Source organism: Rousettus aegyptiacus, unplaced genomic scaffold (assembly GCF_014176215.1).
Source record: "Rousettus aegyptiacus isolate mRouAeg1 unplaced genomic scaffold, mRouAeg1.p scaffold_m13_p_8, whole genome shotgun sequence".
Taxonomy (NCBI): Eukaryota; Metazoa; Chordata; class Mammalia; order Chiroptera; family Pteropodidae; genus Rousettus; species Rousettus aegyptiacus.
The window spans coordinates 72,144,297-72,155,434 of NW_023416311.1; the positions used below are offsets into that span (position 1 = coordinate 72,144,297).

At 38.0% G+C, this 11,138-nt stretch overlaps 1 protein-coding gene and 1 pseudogene across 3 annotated transcripts in view; one reads left to right on the top strand and one right to left on the bottom strand.

The window, feature by feature from the left end:
* LOC107498708 (NLR family apoptosis inhibitory protein) overlaps positions 1-10,261 on the bottom strand; it is a 44,063-nt gene extending 33,802 nt beyond the window's left edge. Inside the window, exons 1-2 of one of the 3 annotated variants that reach the window (XM_016122131.2) lie at positions 8,622-10,261; positions 6,259-6,456 (exon numbers count right to left, since the gene is read on the bottom strand). In XM_016122131.2, the coding sequence (XP_015977617.2) occupies positions 6,259-6,264 (6 nt within the window). In that variant the 5' untranslated portion in view covers positions 6,265-6,456; positions 8,622-10,261. Of the gene's footprint in view, positions 1-8; positions 3,912-6,258 lie in introns of those variants that run through there. The other 2 variants (XM_036226218.1, XM_016122132.2) reach the window with 2 other exon arrangements.
* On the top strand, positions 10,200-10,318 carry LOC118607151 (annotated as a pseudogene).
* The last annotated feature ends 820 nt before the right edge of the window (positions 10,319-11,138 follow it).

Sequence of the window (11,138 nt, forward strand, 5' to 3'; positions counted from 1 at the left end):
TTACTTACCTAGAGGTTGTCCACAGTCCCAGTCAAGTGGAAGGAAAATGCCCCATGGAAGAATGTGTGGCTCAAGTACAAATGAGTTTGTCCTTTAATAGGAAGCCATGAAAAAACATTTGAAGAGCTGAAACTCAAAACAAGTTTCAGTTCTCTGAGAAATGACCAGTAAATGTTCTAGGGTATTGAGTCAAGCAAGCTTAGTCAGGACACAAGAGGAATTACGAAACCTACCAAGTCCCATAACAGGAAGTATTTTATTCTCAACAGTTAAGATTGGTTAATGGTTATGGAGCTAGTATAAGTTTTGTCTTTGATGGTGACAGTATCTATCTTTCTGACTATCTTTTAGGATTATCTCTTTTATCCTTGCGGTTATAAAATTTCGAAATGTGTGTAAGTGTGGGTCTTTCTACATTGTAGTGGGCACTCAGTCTGAACACATGGCTGTCCCATCGGCCCTGGGAAATTATCTTCTATAATTTCTTTGATAATTTCCTACTGTCTACTATTCTTATTTTACTCTGTCTGGCATTCCCATTATTTAGATGGAGATTTAATTGATCACCTAAATTCTTATCTTTTTTTCCCCCTCATATATTCCTTAGTGCTTTTGCTCTGTTTTGGGGGAGATTTCCTCCATCTTCCAACTCTGCATTAGTAACTCTTAATTTCAGTGAATATACTTGTAATTTCCCACAGCTCTTCTTGTTCTCTGATCCTTAATTTCATGACATCTAATTTTTTTAACCAATGTAATCTTTCTGAATATCTGCTACGATATTGTCAAATGACAAAATTAAAATAATCGAATAATGAGTTTGATGTTCTTGACTCAAGGAAAAACAGCCCATGCACCAGGAAAACACAGAGCCTCACAAACACTGTCTCCCAGCGACTTGGAGCAAGAGCAGGTTACAGAGAAGGGGCGTCTTGTAAATGGCATGATTGGCTAAGGGTAGGGGATTTCCTTATAAGGCCACAGTCCTATTTTCTAGAGGAAGGTAAACTAGCTAAAGCTGAGCTGGAGAATTGGGATTGGTGTAGCGTTTCCATTGGTGTCTCAGTTTTGTGACTTGGGCTGGGTCATTGTGGTGGCTTCCATTTTGTGGGTCCTGGTAAACAAATTAACTTAATCAATGCTAACGCTTAGTTCATCTGTTTCCTGAATTATTTGTTTCTTCAAAGGCTGTTGTCATTTACTTTTTTTTCCCCCCACATTACCAGCTTTCCTCAAATGAATACTGATTCTTGGTTTTCGATTTATGTTTAAGAATTAGGCAATTTAAAAGCTGATTGGTCAAAATTATGGTTAAAAATCTAATTAAAAGCCACATGAACCTAAACCATTTACTTTATGAAGACCAGACTGGGAAGCCAAGATTTACCCTGGAGAAGCCCTAAATGTTAGAGGAACATCTCAGAAAATGATTTCAAATTACCTATAAAGACAGAGCTAGCAGCTGAAAGCTCACCTGGGATGTTCCTTAAGCATAAAATGACCCATTCTTGAAAGATTCTGTTTTGGGATGCCCAGTGCCCACACTGGCTCCTTCAAGTCAGCTGAAACAGTTTATTCAAATTTTTTTTAAAGAGAAGAATCATATAAATTTTTGCCTTAGGGTTAACACCTATCAAATAATCTGATTGTGGGGTAGAAGGAGCCAACTGTTCCATTATCAGCTTTCCTCAAATGAATACTGATCCCTGGTTTTCAATTTATGTTTAAAAATTAGGCAATTTAAAAGCTGATTGGTCAAAATTATGGTTAAAAATTTCGAAAGTTGGGGGGGAAGGGGGTGACTCCGTAGTGTAGTGGTTAGCATATTTGCTTTACATGCAGAAGATCCTGGGTTCCCACCCCAGGTGAAGCCACGGACAAGACCCCGCACCCCAGGTGGAGCCACGGACAAGACCCAGTCGCGGGGAGATGCCCTGCCCCGCCTCCGCCCCTCCACTCCTCCAACCGGCCCTCAGACATCCAGCTCTTAAAAAAAAAAGGGGGAGATGGCAACATCCATAGCTCAAGGGTGGAATTGTGTATGTGTGTGTGTGGGAGGGGCATTAAAGAGGGGAAAATTTTTCTTCAGAAATATTCTATGTGCCAATGGTCCCCTCTTGCTTTCTTATTTTTTCTGGGTTTATACTTTTAAAAATCATTTCAATAATATTGTGTAATTATTACCAATAAGAACTAAAATTTATTTAAATGACTAATTGCCAGGCACTTTAGATATGTCCACTTAATCCCTTTAACAGTCCATACGAAGGAGATATTGTTATTATTTCCATTTCACAGATGCAGAAACTCATGCACATAGGGGTTCAGATTAATCAGTCTTGCTAGAGTCTGCACTTTTAACCACTGTTACACTGCCATAAGGCTAGATTTTAAGGAAAGGCAAACCCAGGTATCCCAGAAAGCATAGTTGAACAAATTGCTGTTAGTAAGGCTTCTTTCTAGCTGTTACCAGGAGCACTGGTGTGCGAACTCCTCTGGTGAATTCCAACAAGGCCATTTACCCAGCCAAGAAGCAATCATTGCTAAATAGTTGACCAGCTATTCACCAGCCCCTCCTAAATTTTATGTGTATATAATGTTACAAAGACAGTGTTCTTTTGAAGCACTTTCCATGGTGCATCCAGCTGCTCCTAGATCCATAATTCTTTTTACAGCAAGTCCAGAGGGCAGGGGAATCTCTCTACACTGCTGACCCTTCTATCTGCCAATAAACCTTACTTTTTACCAATGTGTCCATCTTGGTCCAACACACATTACATTTACTGTAGCGCCTTGTCGATTTTGTTGCCCTTATGATTTGCATGTTTTTTTACTATTCTGTTTTTCTAAATATTGATGATGTATAGGACACATGCTGGTCTATTTTTTAACGTATGATTATAAATCCTGTTGGATTTTCTAAGTAGATATTTGTATTATCAGAATATTGACAGTTTTGTCTTTTATGGTCTTTTCATTTTCTTATCTTGTTGCATTGATTATACCCTTTAATATAATGTTGCTTAATAACAGGAATAATTGATATCCTATATATTCTTGACTTCAGCAGAAATTTTGACCACTAAATATGGTGTTGTAGATTTCCGGTGGAGACCTTTTATCAGTTGAAAGAACTCCTTTGACTCCTAGTGACACTGAAAACTTCTGCATAGCCTTAATTGGAAAAGTATCCAAATATCGCCTCTATATGGCAGGAAGGGGAAATAATTCTCAAAGGAAGGCAATTAAAGGTAGCCGAAAACAAAAATGCAAACATACACTCACAAATATCCACTACCCAATCTGAAGAGGATTCGATGTTTTCAGTTTTAAAGTAATACTCTTTTCAATGACTTTTTTCAACCAAAAGCACATACACAGAGAGTAGTATTTAAGTTTAGCCATTCTAGGGTATATGTACGTTATCTCACCATGGTTTTAATTTAATGTTTTGCTGGATATTGTGGGGTTAATTCAGAACATAGCCTCTCCACGTACTCAGAAGACGAGACGCCTGCTTGGTCTGCAGTCATAAGGAAGGCAGTAGAGAAAGGGCTCTTGGCAATGCCTGCTCCCAAGGACACTTTCTGCTGCTCCCATGGACTTGTCGACTCCTGTAAGCAGGTCTTGTAACCAAGCAGCACAGGTGGCTGCTCCCACAATGAGATAACTTCTCCCTCTGCCTTTGTGTATAAAATGTTGCTTGCTCTTTGTCAGCAGCAGCTTTTTCTTGCAGCTCCAACCAACTGCTATCTGAGCTCCCCTGCCTCATGGCATGTCCTCCTGGTGGTTTTTTTCGGAATATCCAAGGCTGGAGCTCCTGCATTACAAATAGTCATATATCTTCTTTGGCAAAATGATCAAATCTTTTGCCCATTTAAAAAATGGATTGTTTACCTTATTATTATTGAATTGCAAGAATTCTTTATATATTTTGGATACCAGTCCTTAGATGTTTGCATTGCAAACATTTTCTCTCAGCTCGTGAATTGTCTTTTTGTTTTCTTAATAGTGTCTTTCAAGGCAGATGTTTTAAATTTTGGTGCAGTCTGATTTTAATTTTTTCTTTTATGATAGATGCTTTTTGTGTCCTAAGAAATCATGGCCTATTCTATGTTGCAAAAATGTTCTAAAAATTAACATTTGAATTATAGAATACCAGCTGTTGGGTAAGGGTGTGGGAGTGTAAAATGGGGCAATTCCTTGGAAAAAAACATGAACTGGGCAGTGTCATGTAAGTTAATTATACACTTGCCATTCAACCTAGTAATTCTATTCCTACATATTTACTGAAGGAAAAATGAAAATATATGAACAATGATTTATAAAGGAATGTTCATAGTAGTTCTATTTAAAACAACCAAAAAGCCAGAAACCACCTCAGTATCCATTGAGAATAAACAAATAATAAAGTATCCATGCGATGGAATACTAGTAGGCAGTATGAAGGAACAAACTATTGATACACACATGGATGAATCCCCAGAACATCATGCTAGGCAAAAGAAGCCATATGCACTGTATGATTCAATCTGTAAGAAAGTGTATAACAGGCAAATCTAATCTACAATGATAGAAAACAGATTAGTGGTACCCAGTGCTTGAAGTCCTGGGGAGTAATGAGCACAAAGGGGCCAGATGGGTGTGATGAAAACTTTCCCTTTCGATCATGGAGGTCGTTGCATGGGTGTGTATATACATTTGCTAAAAGGCTAAACCTCCCACTTAAAATGGGAACATTTTATTGTATGTTAATTATAACTCAATAAATTTGATTAAAAAATTTTAAGTTCATATACAAATCTTTAAACATTAATGTTTAAAGACAATCTAAAGAATGAAAAAGCAATTCCATGTTTGGGACTTATTTACTGTAAAGTTACCTAAGTTAATTTTTTCTTTTTAAGTTTAGTAGAATTCTATTATCAGGACCTGTTTTTAAGTTACCTATGTATCTCTATAATAAGATTAGAGGCAGGGGTTCTCACACTTTAGCACTTATCATAATCACCTGGTGGATTTGTTTAAACATTGCTAGGCCCACCCCCAGAGTTTCTGATTCAATAGGTATATGACAGGGATTGAGTTTGCATTTCTAACTTGTTTCCAGATGATGTTGATGCTACAAGTCCAGTCATTACCCTTAGAATCATTAACTATAGAGATCCTTAAAAGATCTCTCTTCCTCCAAAGAACCAATTCTCAATACCCAAAATCTGAACTGAATGACCTCCTAAGTGGGCTATGTCCCAGGAAAGCCTGACACCTGAAAATTAAAAGATTATCTGCCCTGATGATAAGGAATAGAGGAGGGATTGGCCAGGCCAGTTTGTAAACTGGTGAACTGCAGATAAGTTTTATTTAGCCTTTGTGGTTCTTAAAAATTAGATGCAGACATTTAAAACTTAGAAGAACTTACTTAAAAATCCAGTTTTCCATATTCTCTTTAATTATCAAAACATATGACACCAGAGGACCTACATTCTTAGAAAGGAAAAAATGGTGGGAGCTGAGAAATGGTTACCTCCTTTTAAAATCCCTCCCCCCTTCATTTTTTTTTTTTAACATTTATTTGTAAAGATATATATACTCCTATGTTCACTGCTGCATTATTCACAGTGACCAAGACGTGGAAAAAACCTAAGTGTCCTTCAATGGATGACTGGATAAAGAAGATGTGATATACACACACACTACTCAGCCAAAAGGAAAGATGAAATACTACCATCTGTGACAACATGGATGGATCTTGAGAATATCATGCAAAGTGAAATAAGTCATGCAGAAGCAAACAAGAACCATATGATTTCAATCATATGTGGGCTATAAAACAGAAAGAAAAAAAAAAAAGCAAAAAACTCACACAGACAACAGTATAGTGGTTAACAGAGAGGAAAATGGGTGGGACAAGGCAGAAGAGGGTAAAAAGGAGGTCAAATGCACAGTGACAAAAGAAAGCTTGATTTTGGCTGGTGAACACACAATGCAATATACAGATGATGCATTAGTGAATTGTACACTTGAAAATTATGTAATCTTATTGGCCAGCGTCACTCCTAATACATTTAATTCAAAAAAATTTAATTTTTTTTAACAAGGTAACAAAAGCACATGTATAAAATTCAAAGGTACAAAAGAATGCAGTGAAAACTGCATCTCTTTTCTATCCCTGAGCCCAGAATCTAGAGGCTGCCTCTTTTAAGAGGAATGCGGATTTTCCAGGTGCCACCACTCTGCGGTAACTAGGCTTCCACTTACTTGCATTATCTGCCTGGCCCCTTAGGCATTTGAGTTTGCATCCAAGCCCATTTTACAGCTTCTCTTCTGCATTCCCATAGCATTTGGCAAAGTATTCACATTTTCACACTGACTTCTTTATAGATCCGCCTTCTAGGCTGGGAAGTTCACAGATCCATGAGGTTAATGCTTGTGTCCTATATCCTATTGCTTAGGATCCTGTTAGATAGCAGGTATACAAGGTTTGTTGAGTTAATAAATGAAAAAATTGTGTATTATTTCCAGGGTCCTGGCCTGAGGTGTGACACAAATAGCAATTTAGTCAGGTGAAATAAAAAATTTAAATCCCATAAGGACCCCATCAGAGCCCCCCACTCCATCTTTTAACAGGTTTTCCCAGAATAGAATTAGGGAACGTAGAAAGAGAATAATGAATCTTCTATTTTTAAAGAAAAGGACCCTAGAAGGGTATAAGGACACTCCCAAACCTGCTTCCCAGAAGCATGACAACCTCCTATACCCCTTCTTCCTTACTCTAGGCCCCATGAACCCAAACTTCTTGCCCTTTCTCCTAAACTCTGCCTCCAATTAAAGGCCTTGCAATTCTACCACTCTACTTCCTGAAAACTGGCTGTATCTTTCTTTGCCACCATTTATAAAACCAGTTTAATGTAGGGAAGAGGCAAGAGAATTAAAATGTTAATAAAGCCATAATCAGAGACTGCAATATGCTGATCAGCCCTCCAGCCAGGCCAGGAGGACAGCTTCAGAACAAAGGAAGATTTTTGCTGGGATTGCTAACGACCCATTCTCCACACCTGTGAAGGGGAAACAGGAACCAGCAGGCCTTTCTCTACACATTCTTACATTTTCAAGCTATGTACTCTTCCCATTCCTCACTGTATGTCCATGTCAAAGGAAATGGGAACTGAAGAATGACAAACTGATTCCCTGAACACTCAGGGTCCCTCTCAGTGCCTTTACTCTCTCTCTCACTGTCCTTCTCACTCTCTATCTCTGAGAGAGACCATACTTTGTGGAGTGTTCTCTCTTGTCTAATAAACTTTCCTTTTGACACTAACTTTGGCATGTGTGTTAAATTCTTTCTACACTCTCTGCCAACCAAAGGACTCTCTTCTTCTCATAGTACAGAACTTGGTCTCCCCCGCCCTTAGGGAAATTTGCCCTGTCCTGCATCAGTTTCATGTTATGAATTTGCCAATCATTACAGAGATACAGACAGCTGAATCTATTTGACCACAGACATAAGGAAGTTAAAAAATATTGCAAAATCTTACAAAATGATTATGGTTCTTCTTTCCTGCCATTCTAAGCAGAAGTCCTGCTGTCCCCTCACTGTTGTGACATGTGTTTTGATTATGACATGTATTCAGGTATACAGTGGGTCACAGTTAGTCCCCAAATACAGGACTTATATGCTTTAAATCTAAACACTTTCCTTTAGCCTTGTGGAGGAGAGACTATTCCAAGACACAATCGTTGCCTGACCCATGAGCTGGCCCTAGGCTAGAAGGGGTAGATTGCTTCCCACTAACCCCACTTGGAAACTGATCATAACCAATGCTCATTCTGACATAAACCAGTAGTCTTTCCCTGCCTCCCACTATGTGCTGGTTTCTGGAACAGGTCATTGTCCTGATCTGGTCACATGTAAAGCATTTACCTGTACCCAAGACGAGTCATATACCAGCACTGGTAACTATCCTGCTTTGTTCTATATAATTCTTGGGTGCCTTCCAAGCAGTACAAGTCCATTTCATCTTGTAGCTACCCAAAACACTCCTGGTATGTAGTTCTCTTACAAACTGTACTAATTATCATACGGGAGTGGCCAGCCTCTTTCTTCTGTCTTTACCTGTCCTAAGTTTATGGAGGTAGATTTCCAATCCCAGGGCCTTCCCTGAGTCAGCATGTACTAAGCCTCCAAATAGTACTGCCATCTTCACCTTGTATAGATAGTTATTCTCAAGGGCAAAGAGGTCACGACAAAATAGAAACAGTGCATACTGCCACATATAGGCCGCAACAAAATAGAAACACTTCACACACTGCTACATATAGGTAGAAAATGCACTGTTTGAACTGACCCAAATAAATAAGAAATTTTATTACAGTTCCTCTCCAAACTCCAGCTCCATACTCACTACCTTATCTGATGAACATGATTGCTTTTGTATTATTAATCAGGCCCACACTAACAGCTAACATTAACTACATTATTTTAATTTGCTTCATCACAACTTCCAATGGTTTCTAGTATGTTCATAGAGTTGAATGATCGTCACGACAATCAATTTTAGAACATGTTCATTTCACCCATCAACGTTCACTCATCTCCCCAGGTGTCCATAGTGTTCACTTACAATTTTTATTTTTATAAAGTCCACAGCGATGTCTGCTCTTTCATTCCTGATCTTAGTAATTTGAGTTTTCTTTTTTTCCTGTTGGTCAATCTAGCTAAAGATTTGTTGATTTTGTTGAACCAACTTTCGGTTTCATTGATTTCCTGTTGTTTTCCAGTTATCTTTTCTCTAATACAAAAATATAGTCTATTCTTCCTTCTTCCTCACATAATAGGGAGCATATTATATTCCTTGAATACTAGTGTATTCTAAAGGATGTACTTCAGGTGACGATCTTAAATAGATCTATGATGTAAGAAATGAAGAGTCAAAACAGTGGTAAATGTTATTAAATCTTAAACATTGACTAAAACAAGTATCAAGGTCCTGTGAAACAAAAAAGAAATATACAACAATAATAACATATAAATGAGAAAGGAGGTAAATGAGGCTAAACGTATTATCTGTGGAAGGGTAAAGGTAGATATTAACTTTAGATTTTGATGTTATGGAAGTATTGGACACAAACTCCTAATGCCTCCTCAGATTCCCTTGGCTGCTTTCTTTTTTCCAAGGTGTTGCTTGCCTCCCATTCCACACTGCTGCCACCGTTGCCCAGCTTCCTGAGCTGGCTAGAGTCCAAATTGAAGTACACCGAGCCTACCTGATCTGAGGTGCCCCTCTACCTTGCAGAGCTGGCTGCAACAGCACACCACTGAGCACAAGATCTGGCTTCCTGAGCAGTTGCCAAAGGACCAGAGGACACAGCCCTGTGTAGCAAACCTTAACCAATGGGAATGTGAGATGGAAGAAGCAGCTATATTACTCCTACTTTCCTTCCTTCAGTGAACTGCTCAGAGGGGCAGTTTCTCCTTATAAACTTTCTGGACAAGTCCCACACTCAAAGTGAACACACTTGCTGGGAGACTCCTATGAATCTTCACAGCTTGTCACTAAGCCTGGCCACTGTGGTAACACACCGTGTCGATTTTTCCTTGCCTCTATTTCCTTTTTCTTCCCCACCCTCATTCCCCTGGATCCGCACCTCCCATGTAAAGGAACAACACTTTCATCTTTGCCTCAGGTTCTACTTTCTAGAGGACCCAAGTTAAGAAAATATTTTATAATTTCTAGGGTAACTATTAAAATAACAAAAATTAGAGTATATAATTTTCCAACTAGTTGAGGAAAAACAAAGAATAGTAGAAAACAATCAATCCAAAAAAGGCAAATAAGAGAAAAAATAAAGATGGAAAAGTTGAAACAGCATACAATGAGATGATAGATTTAAACCCAAATATATCATTAGGAACATTAAATATAAATGGAGAAGATAGACAGTCCACATAAAAAGGAGCATGAAGTAAAATGTGTGTACTTAAAAGTATTTAAAATAAATCTAGTTTTATAATGAAATGTTAAGTTTTCTATTAAATCAAATAGCAGAACTCAGAAAAGATATACTATTCAAAAAGATCTCTAAGTTAAACAGTTTCCGTCACTATTGTAATATACTGTGGAGTTCCATGAAGGAAATTAAAGGCCAGAACTAATAGTTTTAGATCACTATTTCTATTTCTTTAATCTTAAATGAGACAGGTCTATGGCCACGCCACCTTGAACGTGCCTGATCTCGTATGATCTCAGAAGCTAAACAGGGTCGGGCCTGGTTAGTACTTGGATTGGAGACCATCTAGGAATACCTGGTGCTGTAGGCATTTAAACAAACAAACAAACAAATAAACAAACAACTTTAAACAAGACAGGATTTTCTTTATAATTGTGAAAAAGGAATTTCCTCCTTAAGCCTAACAAACATATCCACCTTAACCTTATCAAGTATGCAGGTAAAATAATGCACTGAATATTCTTTTTTATACAGTAGTGAAGGTGTGTCTCTAATATATTTCTAGTAACTTTTCATGAGGTGACTACTCGTGGCCTTTCTTCTACGTCAGGTAGGGGGAAATAGAATACTCCAATCATGTTAAAGGCATCTCCTATAAGCCACTGATACCTCTGTTGACAGAGAAGGAAGAAGACAGCAATTACCTTGTTACCTAGAGCTGAAATCTGTTGCCACATAAAGAACCATTTGGGTCTAGGTTCAAAGAATATGATTCCTGGGAGAAAGGTCTGTAACTTTGGTCACATTATGTTCTGGGTGTGTGTGCATATTCCTGGGCTCCATCCAAGATTTATTGAATAGACTCTCTCCAGATTGGGATTAAATTGTTCTGATAATGTACTTCTCTAAGGATTGTTATTTAAAACATCATGAATCATAGTGAAACTCAATCTAGAGTGACTAGTTTACACATTTAAAATAAACATACCGGTGCTATGGAAGCCTGATTCACACTCAACAGGGTATACCCTGAAAAGAGTTATGCCTATAATAGTATATCTGCATTTAAATAGACCTGAAATAGACCTAATCATACTTTCTCACCTAAGTTTTTCTGATGACCCAGAGTGAAAAAGTTGAAGAGGATTAAGTTAAATAGTCCCTGGGTATGAACCTGAGTGATGCTAACA